Source organism: Leuresthes tenuis, unplaced genomic scaffold, assembly GCF_036924035.1.
Source record: "Leuresthes tenuis unplaced genomic scaffold, fLeuTen1.0.hap1 SCAF_15, whole genome shotgun sequence".
Taxonomy (NCBI): Eukaryota; Metazoa; Chordata; class Actinopteri; order Atheriniformes; family Atherinopsidae; genus Leuresthes; species Leuresthes tenuis.
Genome location: NW_027325369.1, coordinates 20384600 through 20402814, shown reverse-complemented (window position 1 = coordinate 20402814; position 18215 = coordinate 20384600). Strand labels below are relative to the sequence as shown.

General features: G+C 40.0%; 1 protein-coding gene across 4 annotated transcripts in view; it reads left to right on the top strand.

The window, feature by feature from the left end:
* LOC140269903 (ribosomal protein S6 kinase alpha-1) overlaps window positions 1-18215 on the top strand; it is a 43276-nt gene that overhangs the window by 16825 nt on the left and 8236 nt on the right. The window contains exons 1-6 of one of the 4 annotated variants that reach the window (XM_072364925.1): window positions 12665-12746; window positions 15368-15484; window positions 15660-15741; window positions 17367-17447; window positions 17582-17661; window positions 17865-17971. In XM_072364925.1, the coding sequence (XP_072221026.1) occupies window positions 15711-15741; window positions 17367-17447; window positions 17582-17661; window positions 17865-17971 (299 nt within the window). In that variant the 5' untranslated portion in view covers window positions 12665-12746; window positions 15368-15484; window positions 15660-15710. Of the gene's footprint in view, window positions 1-12664; window positions 12747-13498; window positions 14079-15367; window positions 15485-15659; window positions 15742-17366; window positions 17448-17581; window positions 17662-17864; window positions 17972-18215 lie in introns of those variants that run through there. The other 3 variants (XM_072364923.1, XM_072364922.1, XM_072364924.1) reach the window with 3 other exon arrangements.

Sequence of the window (18215 nt, the reverse complement as noted above, 5' to 3'; positions counted from 1 at the left end):
GTCGTTGTTCATCCATCATCTATCAGGTTTTAGCTTTTGTCATTTCAGTGATAAATATCTGATCTGATCTTAGGACTTGCTATTTTGAAGCATCCGTTCTGGCCTATCAGCACATGACCTTAATCCTGAACAGTGGCATGGGAAAGTGGGGCCCCCATTACCAAAATGTCTGTTGCTGTGTTCAGCAATAAAATACGGTCCATATTTCTTTTGTCTTAAGAATATTTTGTTTCGATTTTATACAGTTTTAAACTTGCATAAAAAGCAAATCAATTTCTGCATGGTCAGTCCTCACCGACGCCATTTGACACAGGACAGAACACCTGCAGACATCTGGCTTTTGAATGACATGTCAAAGTGTTCAGAAACTGACCTTCAAAGGGACTTCAGAAACCTGTCCAACACAGCCTGAAGGATAGTTTAATGACATTGCTTAATGTTGTTACAGGCTTGTCCCCTGGCAGATGGTGGTAGTTACTGCAGTGAACACACTACATCCCCCACAGAGCACTAAGAGTAAACATGATTCTACTAGCAATGGAAAGTATGTAATTGGCTTGCTCTAGTGGATGTGTACCCATGTTTGAATATGCTACTTTTGATGTTAAAACAGCATAACAAGCCCATGGTTATTTGTTGGGACTGGGTTTGAATAGTCAAGTATTCATAAAGCATTAAAAACTAAACTGTATGTATTTCTTAGTGATGATTCTGAAAAAGCCATAGCCTAAAATGTCAATTAAGATCTGAGACTTGGATAAAAGTTACCTGTGGGCTCCGATCTGTGGTACCCAAACCTTCGTGTTGTGCTCCTTTCCTGTACTTCTTTGTAAAATAGTAAAAACAATGCAATACTGCTTCAAAAGTTTAAAAGAATATTTATTCTTTCCCTTTATTTTGGAGATCACCATCTCACCACTCTATCGTTATCTTTCATGTAGATTTTGACCTGACCTTCGTATGCCCTTGGGTGTCCTCTCTATCTCTTTTCTTTCTCTGCTCTGTCTGTTTTTGCGATAATCTCTTCCTCTTTCCGTCTCCATCTTCTTCCATTACACAGGATAATGAGATTGAACGCGTCAGTTTTAAACGCAGCAAGGTCTGGCTCATCTGATTATCTCACCTGCAGGCTGATAATTAATAACCAGACCTCCCAGTAACTGCCTTGTGAGGGGACTCTGGTGTTCTGGCACCACTTGGCTGGATGACAGGAAGGGAACCCTGATGACGCACACACATACGCACACGGACAAACACACTCAGCCTAAATGAGAAAAAGCAGTGAGGCTTGAAGATGCCCTCTTTTATCCTCTCCCCTCTCACTGCCCCTCATCATTTCACTCTGAGCATTCCAGTACATCGTCCCTGTCCTTTCTTCCTCACACCCTATCTTCCATTACTACTCTACAGCACTTCTTCTTAAAGTCTAATTCATCATTATGTCTCATAGTTCAGATAAAGCCCAGCTGTTTAACGACTTGTTAAGCAGGCGTCCTTGACTCTTCTGCTTTAATCGCTTTGGTTCTTGCAAAGTTTCTGAGCTAAACTTTCCTTCCTTTTTTGTAGTTATTCACTCGAAAAGCAGTGCCAGCCTCAAAATCAGCTTGGCCTAGAAGATTTTTATCACTGTAAAACTAGTTCTTTACTTTTTTCTTGTTCTCTTTTTTTTGTTCTCTTTTATTCAGTCTTGCTAGAAGAATGTTTGACATTGTGGTGCCTGATTGAATGGCGTGGGGAGAATCAATACCTTTCGGTGAATAGTTGAAGCCCCGTTTGGTCTATTTGTTATGTAACTACTCTTTGTATTTGTTCTTCAACACGGCAAGTTAGTCAGGTAACAAAATCATTGAATGGCAAATCAGCTTCTTTACGCAAGTTGGACTTCGTACTGACGCACACAAACCTTCAGGCGCAATCTTTCAGCTACAATAAGAAAAATCTATTACCGAGACTTGCACACCTGCAGGTTCACACAGACAAAAAATGCAAACACACACACACACACACCATCATTTCCGTCTTATCGACAGAGTGAGTCAGAGTTGTGTTTATGCGGCGGGTTAATTGAGGCTCTCCAGAAGGGTTTAACACAAATTAAAATGGCCCCTTATTCTTTGCAGTAGCTAACGAACCTTGTTAAGATTGCCTCTGTGGGCCCAGGAGGGGTGCGTGGGGTTTTATTATATGAATGCATGTGTATGTGTGTGTACCTCCGTGCATGTATGACAATCTAATGCACTTTCTCTCCAGCTAGTAGCATGCGTGTCTGTCAAGCAGGTATCCTTCTATTGGAGTTTGTCGTCAGCAAAACTGATGCTAGTGGTAGCAGCAGTTTAGGTGGCTTGGGATGCTGAAAAAAACAAACATGCATGCGTACACACACACACACACACACACACACACACACACACACAAACATACACAGTCTTGGATATATGGTTTATGGTCCAATTATCCAGCCTGCCTCTTTGAAAGAAGGGGCTCTAAATCTTTGGGCCCATTTGTAAGCAATATAACTTCTCCCTCCTCTTGGCCATCAGCTATATAGCTGATCTCACTACTCTGCTTCCATGAGATGTTGTTAAACATTTTTATCTCTCAATCACAAGGTTTTTTTGGGGGGAGGGTTTTGGGATCATTTTAAAGAATTGATTTAGCAGCAAAAAGTTGTTGTGAAAGATCCATGCTTGGAGAAGTTTTCTGAAGTCATAGTCTTGGCTATAATTTCTATCAGCTGTAACAGGTAGCCTACGAGCAGACAGGTTCAGGTTATTCTTTTTTTTTTTTTTTTTTTTTAAGGCTGATAGATAATTGTAGCTTGGAGCAGAAAAAAAATGCAATTACTCTCTGGTTACAGCTGTCACAAATAAACAATCTTTGACTTCATTTGGAAATTTGGCTTAAGGCAGAGCAGAAGTTATCTGGCGCCCAGTGTAATGATGATACTATCTTACAACCAGCCTTATCAAGCTCATCATTTACAAATAAAACAGCCCTTTAATAGTGACCCTTCATTTCATATACACTGTCTAAAGTATACAATGTACGAAACTAATGCTCACGTTTTGTTGGTATAAGAAGGAGCAAAGAGTAATTAATTGATAGGTTGAAAGAAATCGTAGTAGAAACTGGAAGTAGAGCCTTAACTAATAGAAGATAAAATGGTCCTGATGGACTGGAGAAGACGGAGTATGTGGTGGATAGTGCTGCAGGTGGAGGAAAATTTAAAAAGCCAAGTGAACTGCAACTGCACAGTTGATGAATGCAAACAGAGACACGAAGAGAACTTTCTCACAGCAATCGAAGCTGATTGCAGATGTATTAGCCAAGATTACAGGAAAAATCCATAGGTTAACTCAGCATCTGTTCAGCTGCTTTCTGTTTGGAGTAAACGCCGCATCGTTTCAAACAGCACATGTGGAAATATTTGTCAAGGACTAGTAGCTGAAAAGTAGCGTGACTAATAGACATTTTAACCTGCTGTCTTAGTCCTTCACGGCTGGTTACAAACTGTCTGCTGAAAGCTGTAATATTGTAATTTGTCGGTTAAGGAGTGAACTGGAAATTAAGACTGCCACTGCATCAAGTTAAGATATAAACATGTTTTGTAGCTTGTTTCACCATATGTGATTGACTGAAAAGGAACACAAGGACAAACTTAATCTATGTATACGGATCAGATCATATCTTTAAGTACAGATGAGTTCTGCAAGTCTGAAAATATAAGTCCATTGCTAATATCATAGAGAGAGGTCAAACCCTGTGGAAACCTACTTCTACAGCTGTGGGTCAGATGGTGATTGGTTAACAATTAGATAAATATGAGTTGGCTTAGTTTGGCTTTAGTTGGCTGCGTAAAAGCTGAGACAAAAGCATTGTACTTTCAGAATTCATTTGCATTTCTAGACTTGAAGACTACGCTTGAAAATGATTTTTGCTTTTAAATTTGATCTGTTGTTACAGACGGGTAGGTTTGATCTTCACTTGATTTAGCACCTTCAAATACGGTAACACGAGTTTCAGAACTTATATCTCTATCTTTGCTCCGCACTTGCAAGTAAAACCTTTCCTCATCCACCACCAGTCACTATTCACAGCAGATAGTCGACGAATGTTGCACTTTTGTAATGAATGTATTTTTCCCAGTTTCCCAGACAATGATGGCGTCCTGCGGTGCTTTGATTCAGTCCCCCCCCACTCCTCTATCCTCTATTGGATGAAAATACATTGAAACAATACATATTCATGCACATAAGGAATGTTTGTTTGGTTATCCTGTCTCCACCTTGATAGACAACTTTTAGACTTCCCAGATGCATTTCGAATCTGTTTTTTTTTTTTCCTTCAAAAAAGAACTTACTGAAATTTTTTTTTTTTTAAATTTAAAAAAAAAAAAAACATTTTGGAAACAACCTTAATTACTTTTTATATATGATGGACCCTCTCCACCACTGCTTCGAGCCCAGACTACGCCTCTAATTAATTGGCCAGATCAATGAACCTGTTCACCTCTAATCACGTAACTAATGAGGTAAGAATACAAGTTGTTAGACAATCAGACGGGTAGATAACAGTCAACAGTTAAACTGATTGACTAAATCAGGGATTCTCAGCCTTTAAGCCTCTATTATCAGTAGTAAATGTCACCCTTGTTAATGTTACTTCAGAATACTACTGCAGGTCCCAAACTGAAGTAGTTGGATTGGAGTGTCCGTCTGTAACCTCTGAAAGAAACAAACTCGGATAAAACTCGCCTTTGTTCTCTCTACAGGTAAACTTAACCTGGAGGTTTATCGTCTGTTTGCTCATGTTACTTCTCCCATCTATCCATGTGAATGATATGATGGATTTATAAAAAAAATGTTTTAAAAACCTGCTGGACTTGACCCAGATGTCCCACAGACGCTTGATACAACCATCCATCTATTCTCTTAATCCCCCCCCCCCTATTCATTCTTATTTGCTATTGGCCTAGTTGTCATGGCTACTGTGCCCTCAGCGTCGCTAAGCTCCCTTTGTAACTTGTGCTGCCAGGAGCAAAGAGGTTTATCATAATGCATATACACATTAGAGCAGACGGTACCAACAGAGGATTCTCATAAATCCTCGTGGGTCAAATCGCGGGGATTTTCATTCATATATCTATCTGGATTAAAGCGCATACACACTCGCACATCACAGACCTCGTTTCTCTCTGTTACACACCGGCACGAGCACACAGAGGAGAAGCCTTGACAGAGAGTCAGACCCATTAATCATCCAGTGGATGCTTGTGTGAGCGCATTGTAATATGGATAAGTCTGTGTACTCTGAAAAGTCTCTCATATTAGAGTCACAAGCTACATTGCCAACCATTAAAGGGCATCATAATGTGTTACTTCTTTAATAAACTGGAAAATCCCTTGTCATGCAGCATGGACGAAGTGAAGAAGAGGGTTGGCATCATATTGCACAAATGTGCAAAGCTACATAAGTGCTCTATTTGTGATGATGGAGGTTGGCAAATGTTACCTGGAAGCATTATCTTAAAAAAGGCCTTGACTCTTGTACCACCTCTTGGCTGGGAGGCAGAGAGACAGAAAACACAGTTGCCATAGTTTCACGCTTCCCTCTCATCCTTTATATGGTTTGCATTAATATGGATTCTTATGGTGTTTATTCTGTCAGCTTTAACAAAACCTCGGCTGCACTTTTTTTTCCCCCTAATTCTGTTGGTTTTTGGTTGGCCTTGAATTCCTCATTTTCCTTTCGCTACGTTTCATATTCTCAGCAGTTTTCAAGTGTTGCACCCAAGAGCATGTAACCTTTAGCCTGCGTTACCATGACAGCTGTGTCATATGCAGGAAATACAGCGTTTTGCTTAGAACTACATATTTCAGTAAAGTCAGTAAAACCACAGATCCGAACTGATGCCGTGCAGCATTCCTATACCGGTACTGTACTTCTTTTGATCTGGTGTCACCTCATTGAACCACTAACGCTTTATCATCAACTTTAAACTGTTGGTTAATATTATCTTTATTCAGTCATTCTTGGGAACTCCTTTATTTCCCCGCTCAGTTTAGCAGTAGCAGAAACTTTGCAAAAATGAAAATCGAGAAATAAAATGATTCACTTTTTGCATCCAAATAACTATCCAATTATTTATTTCAGTCACATTTTCATCACACAATCGGTCAAGCTGCTGTTGATCTAACTCAGCTGGCGTTAAGGGAAACTGCTATTTTTAAAGGTTCCTAAAGTTTAATCCAGGCAAAAAATGATATCATGATTTTGTTTCCAGCTTGTTCTGGGGCAGTCGATACACCAGTGGACCCGTCACATACATATGTTACATAACTGTTACATCACTGTGTCGATTTGAATTGGCTGCAATTTTTCTGCACGTTTGTTCGAAACGCTTCCCTCCTTTTTCAGCACTGCAGGATGAAACCAACTAGAATCGTCATATTTCAATATCGTTTTCAACCGTGTACGTTCTTTCATCTGCTAATGTTTTTAATGCCACTGTTGAGTTGTAACACTTACATTGAGGTGCTTAACCACTGCACATGTTTGCACATTACATTTTTTGCAGATCAATAATTGATATGTGAAATATTATTTACGGTAAAAGACGTCTCTTTGCAGGTTTTGTAAGGGAGACCATTAGCTTCTAACACATTTTCATCCAAATGAGCCATCCTCTGAGCTCGTCAAATGGCATCGCCCTCTCTGTACTTGGGGACTGTTAAAGTTGAATATAGTGCAGATCATTTCCAGTTGGATTTTATTTCTACAGAACTCTCTTTTTATTAACCTGAAGCACTTTATTCAGGGATTTGTTGAGTTAGAGTGGGATGAGGTCCTATAACCTGTTTTGAAGAGTTCTTTAATAGTAAGAGGTATATTTTAACATACAATTAAATAGTTCCCATTAAAATGGATGTTTTGGTGTTTTTGAAGTGGGGCTGTGTGAAGGACTTATGAGCAGTCAGTGCCTAACCTGCAGTAGAGTGAGCTCTCTTTAGTTTAGATGGGTTCATTCTGACAAAATAGACAAGCAATCCATCTTTTAACCACAATCTGTGGTTTATCATGGTTCCTAAAGAAGGAGGCTAGTCATTAGCCTCATGACTGTGTGATAAAAGGGTGATCTTGATGTCTGAGAAAGGACTGAGATATCTGAAAAATGTCTTGAAAGCTTTGGAATTTTGAAATGGAAAAAGTATATTGACCTTGTGTCCAGTTCTTAAATAGACCACCCGGAGAAAGGAAAATTGGAGTGTCTCACATTTTAATTAAACAAACCTGTTAACAGATTTTTTAAAAAGCTTTTCAATAAAGTAAGGGGAGACAGAGGAAGAGAAAATACTGACTGAGATTTGGCTGCTGTGCAGAGTTAGAGCTATGAGAGTGGACAGGGTTCAGCTCAGGTGATCTTATAATGTGTGTGTGTGTAGGGGTTGAACTCTGTAAATGCAGGTGTTTCTCTCGCTTTTCCTGGATGCTGCTGTCACAGGCTGTGGAGTGCTGCACATTTCCACTGCAGTCAGCCTGCTTAGCTTTAACTCTGATGACCTCATTGTGTATATTCCCAGCATCCTCTCTTTCTTCTATTTATCTCATCCATCTCTCCCATTTATCCTCTTTTGTTCTCTCTTACTCCTCCCTGCTATTTCTGTTCTCCTCTTTTTTTTTCTCTCTTTTTATTCCCCATGGCTGCTACTGTAGATAGACATTACACAAGGCCATTAGGCCTCATGTCATCTGGCCCAGCGCTGAACTGCCTATCATCTTACTGCCATTCTTGCTGCTGCTATTATTATTACAGATACCAACTCAGGATTTCCTGTAGCTCCAGTGCTAATCCTGTGTTACTTCTGAAACACTTCCTGTTACATCCTCCCTCCTCTTGTTGATGTGGTTAGTTACACCTGTGACCGTTGAGATGCCAAGCATTTGCTGTTGTCACTCAGTGATGCCCTTTTGTTCAGTGTATCAAAATTACATTTTGACTGCAAATGTATAGAAGTGCGTATGGGTTATGCTGTGTGAGCAGATTGGACTGACGGTATGGTTTGCCAGAGAATGGATGTAAACTTCAGAGGTGCCCTCCAACAAGTCAGAACATTTTGACAGTTGCAAACCCCCTCGATTGTGTCCTTCATTTTGTAATCCTCTTTAGAAAACTATTCCTATTCCTATTTTTCTGAATGCTACGCAGTGATTGAAACTCTAGTCTTCCATCTTTCTGTTGAATAACAGCAGTCACACTGGCAAAGACAGAGATAATCACATTAAGCAGTTGGGGATTAAGACTGTAAGTATTTGATAGGCTGGTACTCGTGTGCTCTTTGTAAGCCTTTGGGAAAGTCTGCCACCTTGAACCTGAACCTCATTTTTCTCCATTTGTATCTTCTTTGAGATCTGTTCTCAAACCGCTTGCTCACTACTGAGCTGCATGATTTCATTGGAAGAGGATGTCCATCTGCAACACTCCCTCTGCCAGCTTCGCTTCCCCTCTCTCTGTCACAGCAGGTGTTGCTCGAGGGCAATAAGAGAACCAGAGAGAACTAAATGGCCAGAGGAGAGGACGAAATGAAAGAACAGATGGAGAGATTTGGGGGGAAGTGAAAGGAAGTGTGTTGCAGGACTTTTAATCAAAGAAATAAAAAAGCTCAGTGAATGAGAGTGAAAATGGTTTAATTAACAACTTTATCCTGCCCTCTGTAATTTTGTGCCACTCTTTGGTTCCACACCTTAAATATTAGTAGGGGGGTACTTTCAGGCTGATTCAAACAGAGGGAGACATTCCTTTGTCCCACCTGACAGATATGGGCACCTGTCAGGACTCTCCTGTGTAGACCCATGCACAAAAACACAAACCTCTTTTGGAAGTCTTGAAATTCCTAAGTAATTGCTTAATTAGACTTAATTTATCTTCATTATGTCATCGTGAACAATGTAAACGTTGAAAAAAAATAAATCTGATAACTCTTGTCTAGTAAGGCACTGTGTTAACTCTGCACCATGATCAAGTATGCAGCCAAACAGAGAGGAGCTAACGCAATTTGTTTTAGACGGTTTTATAAAAGCCCAGCATGAGACAATCCAGTTTTTTTTTTTTTTTTTTTATTTCAAACTATGAATCATTCAAAAGTGTCATAGAGGAGGGCACAGCAGAATGGGAAATTTAGAGCTTTTCCACCAAACTTTTGCACAAACTCCCTGAGGGTAAATGGTGATCTGTGTATGTTCAAAGGCTTCCTTTGTGTGGGGATTTGTACTGCCAGTAGGAATGCCAAAGAGACATAATAGCAGGCCAGCAACCTGTGGACAAGTCATAGTGGTTGAAAAAAGCCTTCCCTGTGTTACATCTTCATAAGGCTAATGTAAAAAGTGTGTTTTTTCACAGGGATTTTCTAGACTCTATGTATTGGCGTATGCTTATGCTGCCTGGACCAGTCACCTTACAGTGTTATCACTAGAAGTCTCTGGGAGAGTGTCGACCATGTAGTAAGAACTAAACCTATTACATAGAAACTGAGTTAAACCAGCTACAATTCTGCAGGTTTTGAGCTGCAGACGCAAGAAAGATGGTGTACTACCAACAACTGGCTAGCCACGGTCAGTTATGACCAAGCAATGAAACGTAAAGAAATAAACTACTGATAGAATTCCTCTTGGTGTCTGTTTGAATTTCTCCACTGCTTTCTCTCGAGATGAATTAATGGTTTCAGTGGAACAATTAAGACTTTGATGAGGACAGCAGGTTCCGTGTTAGTGCACAAGGAGCAGTGGTGGTTGGAGCGCTCCGGATCCCAACTTAATCTATGAGGGAAGTGGAGCAGATGTGCTCCGAGACCCATTCTAACAGTTAAATTAACAACCAGTATTATTATCACTTCCTTAAACATGTCTGGAAGGGGAACCCAAAAGAATTGAATAAGATTAATAGCTTTCACTTAGGAGGAAGATGATCATTCAAATTCAAAGATTTGTTCTTTGGTCATTTTTTTTTTTAAGTCATTTTATTATTATTGAATCCCCGTTACTTTAAACTCTTATGAATTTTTGTCACTTCTTTCATCCTCTGTTGGCATGGTTTGCACTTTTTTTTTTCTGTTTTGCAACTCCGTAAACTGAAAGCCTTTGTTTGTCAAAAAATATGCAATTTAAAGACCTAATGGATAGTTTTCTATATTTATTTAGAAGTTTTAAATATAGAAAGACTAATTAATTGATTTTTAAAAAAGAAAATGTATCATCAGTGGAAGACTAAATCAAGTGTGTTGCTAAGAGATAAACCAGTAATAAATTTGCAGCTCCAGCTTAAGGCCTAAGCTTAAGTGCTATTTTTGTTATTTTAAGTGGAAAATGTTTCTTCAAATTGTATTTATGCAGCCTGCAGTATTTTCAGTCTCTGTTTTAATTATGTAGATTATGCTTCTTGTGTAATTTACTGTGTGTGTGTGCTCCTGCAGACACTTGTTTTCACAGTAATGGGACTGAACCACGGTTGGCTGGATGAATGTTTAGACTGCTCTGCCCCATCCATATACACTTGTCATGCCCACCTTCTTTTTCCCAGCAGTCCCTCTCTGTTACAGCATTCGGGGCTGTCATGCATTTGAAAAAATGCAGGTGCTCCTGCTCCACTTTCCAGGAAGGAGGAGAAGCACCAGAGAAAAGCACAGAGACTAACTGTAATTGTCGTGTGCTTCTCAGATACGGTTACTCACAGCTTGAATGAACTTCTCTCAGGGTCATGCTCTAGTCTGTGCTTTCCTCTGTCGGCTGACGTTAACCACATCCAGTTTTTATTTTTTCTCCTAACTCCCCTCTAAACCTTGTCAACAAATCTAGCAGTTTCTGCCTTTTCATTTTTGAAAAACTTGAGCTAGACATGGCCGCTGCAGGGCTTAAACTCCATCCTGCATCACAACCCACATACTCTTTCTGTACCATTTTATATGTCCCTCTGTAACTGATGTCAGAGCCAATACCAGGATTTATATGAGGCATCAGCTAGCAATGTGAGCATGCCCTTACTTGGCTAAAGCTCACGTCTTATAAAATTCTTCGTTGAGGCACCGGCCATCGGACTGGCTGTAGACTTGCACTGGCCCCTTGTGTTTACCAAAGAGCATTACACCGTCCCTGCCTTTGTTACATGATACATCTGCTTTGTAGCAGACAAAGAAAGAACAATGAATTATTAAGGTGCAGCTGTTGACTCAAATGCAATTTCAGCTTGGCACAGATATTCTTGGTTAATTTGCTTTGATTTCACAGAGGAAGAGTTTTTTCTTTTTTTTTTTTTAAGAGCCTTGTCTGTTGTTGAGGGTTAGTTGGAACTTACCCAGATGCGATGCCAAAGCAAACCGCAAACAGACAGATTTGTCATCTCCACAGACAACCTTGAAGTCAGTTTCCTAATCTTCTTTGTGGGCTTGTAATGCAGAGTTCCTCTATATGCAAGGCATTTCTCTTTGTGTGTTTGAACTACTCTATCACATCTTTTGCTTTCATTTTCCCTGTATAAAAAAATGCTTCCTAAGGGTCACTTCCTGCTGCTTTGGAACCTCTTCCCATCGCAGCAATTTCGAACAAATCGGTCTGTTGCTCATGCTTGTTTTTCTTGACTTCTCATTTTGACGTGCGTGCGTGCGCACACATGTAGATTGTATCTCATGTGGTATTGCACACAGAAAGGGTTAGCTAACTGACATAGAAACTGTGTATTTGTAAGACTGTAACAGCATCAGTGACATGGAAATAACTGGACCCAGACATGTGGAGGCTCATATTTCGCACCAAAGCCCGCACAACAATGGCAAGTGGCAGATTTTTTTTCATAAATGGATTTCTTTATATTTTTACATGTGCTTGTCAATAACCTCTTACTCGAGGTGAAGTGTGTGCCTGTAAATGTGTGGGGGTGGTGCCAGAATGATGGGTTTGCTGGGGGCTTGCCTGCAGCTTGAAGCAGCTGTGTGTTTGGTGTGATATTTTAGGAAGAGAGGAGAGGGTTTTTTAGTATGAGGTTTGCAAATTTCTCAGCTGTAAAATTAAAAGAACTTCCACCTCTTTATCATAAAAAGTCATCTGAAACTCTGAAAAGTGCAATCGCCATACAAGATAGTGATGATTCAGGAAAAACACTTTGTTTTCGACTATACTATACATCATTGTGCGAAATAGTCTTATCGACACAATGAGAATTAAACTGCTGAGCAACACCATCGGAGCTATTTCAGCTTAACAGACATTTAACATAACTTACATTTGCTGCATATTCAAAACACTTGAATGTGTGAACAATCTGATATGTTGGCTCAATTTCTAAGTCTCTTTGTGAGATCTCTGCCATAATTCTGGGAAATTCGGCTCCCCCGCTGCTAGCATGTTGAAGTTATCGAACAGGAAGGAAGTGTGATGGGCTTAAGAAAAGAGGAAGTGAAAACTAGGAGGCAAGAGAAGTTTCCTGTCACTAATGTTGCAATCCTCACCGTCTTGCCCTCTTCGTATCCCCTTATGTGCGTGTGTGTGTCTTTGTGTGTGTGTCTTTGTTTGTGCAAGGATTTTTGTGCATTTGTGTCTAATACAGCTATATAAAAAATAAAAAAAAATTAAAATTAAAAAGGGAACCTTAGTATCAATGTTCCCGGAAACTTCTGTTAACTGCTCCATTCAATCACCTCCTATAGAACGACTCTCGCATCACCTGGATAGAGAGGGAATTTGCCAATATTAAAGACCAGGTAAGCTCTCAACTTTCCCAGTTGCTTTCTATTAGTCATCCGTCAACATTACTGCTACTTTTCATCCACTTCAGACTGAACACACACTTGTGTATTTTTTGTCTCTTTGCCCTCTGGAAATTGACTCCACCAATCACAAAAATGTGAAGCATTCAGCTTTTCAGAGCATAGACTGCAATGCAGGTCCATTATAGCTCAGTTCTGCTGCCATTTGGTCAAGAGAGAAGTTGACTCAATGGCTTTTTCTCTCCGGTCAACGGGGTATTTATTGTAGTAGGAGAAATAAAGAGAGCGATGTAGGACAGAGAAAAAGGGGCCGCATGAGGCCGCAATAGGGCAGGCAGGACATGTTTTAAAAGAGCAGATGAGACTGGACTTTAATGTGATGGAAGGGAGGAGTGCGTCTGATCGTCAACAGGAAAATCTCTACTGTCCAGGCAGCGAGCGAATCATCTGAATCTTTACAGGTATGCCAGCAGTCTGCCCTCCCCTCTCTGTTGAGGTATGGGTAAAGGGAAGTGGCAAAGAGTTTGGTTTTCACTCTGGGAAATCATTTAAAACATTCATAAAACTATATTTTGCTTGGTTTTAAATTTATATTAACATAGAGACTTGTTTGCACCTCTTTCTCTCTTTTCTTCTTGTTTTGTTTCCATCAGCCTCATTCTTGTTTTTGTTTTTTTTAAACTGTTTCTGGTGATATCTGTCTCTCTCTCTCTCTTAGTCACAGATGTGCTTAGGTGCTACAAGCTGAGTGCAGGACTGTGAGAATATGAGCAGGCTCTTCCTTCCTACTCGCTTTAGTTCCAGCTCACTTCATCTGTAGCAAGTTGGTGAGGACACAGCTCTAATCAGACCAACACAGCCAGACAGAGGGAGTGAGGAGAAGACCAGGAGATATAATGGAAGAGAAAAAGAAGCGTTACTAAGATTTACAGCAGGAGGTCCCTGCTAAAGAAAAGTAAAGGGAATAGACTGAGATATTTTTTCCAAACTTGCTTGCAGCCTGCAGAACAAAACAAAAAAAAAAACCACGAGTGCACAAAAAAGTCTGAAGTGTACTTGTTCCGAGATGAGATGAAGTTTGACATGATTAGTGCCGTGTTTGCCTTGTTATGGATGTGGGTGGGATGAGTAAACGGTTCGAGAAGTTCTGAGATGGAGAAGGACAAAAGAAAGTTCAGCCTGAGCCGCATGCTGTTCCTCTACCTGTTCAGAAAGAACAAATCCCTGGCTGGCAGCCCTGCTCACTGTAACGGCTGCATATCCACAGCTGAGACGGGCAACAGCACTGGCAATGGCTGTTCACCTGAACCAGGGAACCAGTGGACGGTAAAGTGATTCCTCCTCATGTTGCCATCTTGATAAGCTTGAGCGTACAGTCTCTGCAGAGCTGTTTGTGTTGTTGTCGGTGCAGTTTTTAAATTGCCAAGCAAAGAGATGAGATTTAGTGTCTCTAATAAGTGCAGGGGAGGCTTTATGTGTGTTGTTATCTTTAGTTTATCTCAGAAACGAGGTGCAACTAAAAGCTTGCATGCTCAACCAACTCTGGTTTCCTGTTGTCAGAAAGAGTTCCATTCCAGACTGTAGTGGTCTGTGGCTTCTCTGCACTGTTCTTTCTTTTTTTAAGCTTTTTTTAAGCTAAAATGTTGTTGAAAATGCCTTTTCTATTTTTTGACGATTGAAATATTAATAACGATCTGAATGGTTATTCAGAAAAGAGTTTTCTATATGTAGATAAACTAATTCATTAACGACTTGCATATTCACTTATTGGGTTTATGAAATACATCACAAGTTTCCCCTCAGGGCCTAAAAGGATCCTGTATTGCCACTTCTGCTGATAATCAACCACTTATTTTGAATGTTTTGTCCAGTATTTTGTGTGTATGGTCACAGTTTACAACGTATCAGGTCTTGTGTGGAAGTCAAAACCTGTAACTAGTTCTGAGTCTCACAGGTAGAAGTGCAAAAAGTACTTCCTCCCCAGCTAAGCTGCCACATTGAAAATGGTGGCCCAGGGAAATGATGGTGGGGGGGAATAACTGAAAGAAAAAAAAGGACATTTCATGTTGTTGATGCTTTGATGACTTTCTGTTGATGAGTTGTGGGTGAGGCTGTGTCAGGAGTGTCAGGAGGTCAGCAGTGGGTGATTGTGTGTTGTAGCTGGCAGCACCAGCAGGGTTCCACCCTGTGAGGATTGTGTTTTTAAAAAGTCCCACAGACACAGCAAGTGTGTCAACAAAAGGGAACGGTTAACCACAACGGCTCCTTTTTTGAGAAGGCGTTTTACCGTTATAGTTTTGTACTTTGCAATCGTAATACTTTTCAGAAACACAAAAATACAACAGTGCATTGATGAGAACCCACTGGTTGTAATCACACTTGCACACACATTTCTCCTTTCGCTTTGCTTCCTCTTTCTCAAGAGTTTTAATTTGATACAGCGCTATTTACAGCAGGAGACTCTCTCACTCAAAGCTGCCCTATTTACACGACAACTCATCTGACAGTTTGAGTCTCACTTCCATCACTTTTCCAGCCTTTTTTTTTATCATTCTGTTTTATGATTGCCAAATGGTTTATTATATTCTTGCATTTTATTTAATTATTTATTTTAGGAAGATGGAGACATCAAGGAGATCAACATCACTCATGTGGTCAAAGAGGGCTCAGAGAAGGCTGACGCCTCTCAGTTTGAACTGCTCAAGGTTTTGGGACAGGGATCCTTTGGCAAGGTAACAATGCATACACTCTGTCTTTGTCTGACGATGCATATTTCTTTTTCTCTTCCTCCTTTGCTACCTCATTCTGTCACTCAGCTGCAGCTGTGTTCTTGAACTTTGATTGGCTCTCCTTTGGTGTGTGCTTGTGATTTCACTTGAATTTATTTATTTCTGTATTTTTTTGCAGGTGTTTCTCGTGCGAAAGGTGACTCCTCCAGATGCTAACCAGCTCTATGCCATGAAGGTCCTCAAGAAGGCCACTCTCAAAGGTACAGATACCTGCAACATGCTTGGATCATGCTACTGTGGTGGGACAGTATCACAGACTCTTGCTGTGCAAATATTCCTTCTGCTCTCCACCCTACAAGCCTGTTTTAGAAGCCGGTTTTAGGGTAGTTGCTCTGCAGCAGATCTAACACATTTAGTCAGTGACAGAAGTTAATAAACGACGGAAGTTCCTTCTTGTTTGTAGGAATTAGATTGTCTCTGCTTTGGTGCCATAACGATTGATCTCCTGTTCAAGCTATTCACATATTTGCTGGAATTTAACCTTTAAATGTTAAGGCTTGTTGTTTTTTTTCTTATTTTGATCTTTAAAGATCTCTGAAAATATATATTTATGTTAGGGTTATGGGTAATGGGTCGACCAGAATATTGACTTATTACTTTTCCTTCGAGGGTGGCACAACAAATAGATTTGTTTTTCTTTTTTCTGATGTCAGTATTTTTGATACAGTTGTAGCCTCGGTTTCAAGTAAGAGGGCGTTTCCTTTCCTGCCAGCGACACACACACACAGATATGAGAGCAAAGACCACTCTGGCTTTCAGTGGGTTTTTCACATCTTTGTGCACAGGTGGTGTGATCTCATTGCCATGATAAACATCCGATTTGTTCTCACGGTCTCTCTAAGTGTTGTTGTGAATGTGCAAATCAACAGTATATGTTGAATTGATCATTTATTGTCCAGGCAACTGTTTTTTGGAGTTTTTTTTATTCATTTTTCTTTCTTTTTTTTTTTTTTGCCCCTTAAATTTACTTGTGCTTGACTATAGTAATAATACATTTGCACTCAGGAATTGATTTTCAAAGCAAAATTATAAATTCTGCACTCAAAATAATGTTTGTTTTTAAATCTGTAAGTTTCTATGTTGAACCAATAGTTCACATGAAAATCTGAGATGCTGTTTGAGCAGAATTTTGTTGACAGGATCTGCTCTGAAAATTTAGGACAGGTAAAATCTACGTGCACCATAACAAACCTCACATTCAAACCACGTTTAAGATGGTACTGATGGCGTGTTTAGACACAACCTGCGTATTGATTTTCTGTCCTCTCCACTCCCGTTCTGTCTTCTCCACAGACTCCCTCTTTTGTTTAACTGTGGATGTTCCCAAGCACTCATTCCTGTTGAGAAAGACCAGCAGAGACGCATCTCTCAGCATAGATACTGCCTATTAGTTCAGTGTAGTTTTATTTATATAGTGCTAAAAATCACAGGCCACCTCAAAGATGCAGGCCAATTCAAGCCAGTTATAATCTAGTTGGAGAACCTGGTGCTGGATCCCTTGCAGGCGACCTGATTCTGGGTCAGGGTTTTGTACGTAGCAGAAAGTCATCTGTAAAACCTTTGGATTTGCAAAGAAAACTTTTGGATTCACATCTTATCAATACATTTCTTTTACTTGCATTAATTACCACATCTGTGCATTGCATTATGTTTTTTGAGGCTGTTCAGTTTTATTACTCAGTGAAGACACAAATTAAGTATTTGTCAGACTACCTTTATAAGGTTGAATTTGTCTCCAATGGAAAGCTTTAGAGGGGGCTCATCACTCGTAGAACATTACGCCTTAAAGGTGTCTGAACTCTCATTTATCTTGTTCATCCTTCAGTGAGAGATCGTGTGAGAACCAAGATGGAGAGAGACATCCTCGCAGACGTCAACCACCCGTTTGTTGTCAAGCTGCACTATGGTGAGTCAACCTGATGCTCCCGAGCTTAGACATTATTTGCTGTCAATACTTTTGGATCTTTAAATTTCAGAAACTGCACTCATATCTTCTGATTTACTGCTGAATTTGATTTAAATGAAATGCTTTTTTTTTAGCGTTCCAAACTGAAGGGAAGTTGTACTTGATCCTGGACTTTCTCAGAGGGGGAGATCTCTTCACTAGACTGTCTAAAGAGGTGAGAGCAATTCTCTAAATTACAGTGTTTTGCTGGGCTGAGATCAGATCGTACTTAGTCCAAAGTAAAGTCAGTTGTTTTACTAATTGGAAAATATTTGTCTTAATTTCCTCCACCGCTTAATTCTTGCGGTATTATTTATTCTTATTCTCTTTTTTTCTTGTGTCTCACTACCTCTCTGTGCATGTCTCAACGCCTCTTAGGTGATGTTCACAGAGGAAGACGTGAAGTTTTATCTAGCTGAGCTGGCGTTAGGACTGGACCACCTTCATAGCCTTGGCATCATTTACAGGGACCTCAAACCTGAAAAGTAAGCACAAATTAACATGCAATGACATTACATTTTTACCGTCATAAGCTCCCGGATCTTGTGGCATAGACAGGAAGAGCACAACAGACGCAGTATGACTCTATAGTGCAGCTGCTGATCAAAAAGTCAGTAGAGGTGCCCTTTAAAGCATAGGTTATTATTATTATTATAAAGGTTATTATTATGTTTTCCAAGTGATAACCCAGGTTACAGCAGAGCGAAGGAATGTCCGATAAAGTGAAGT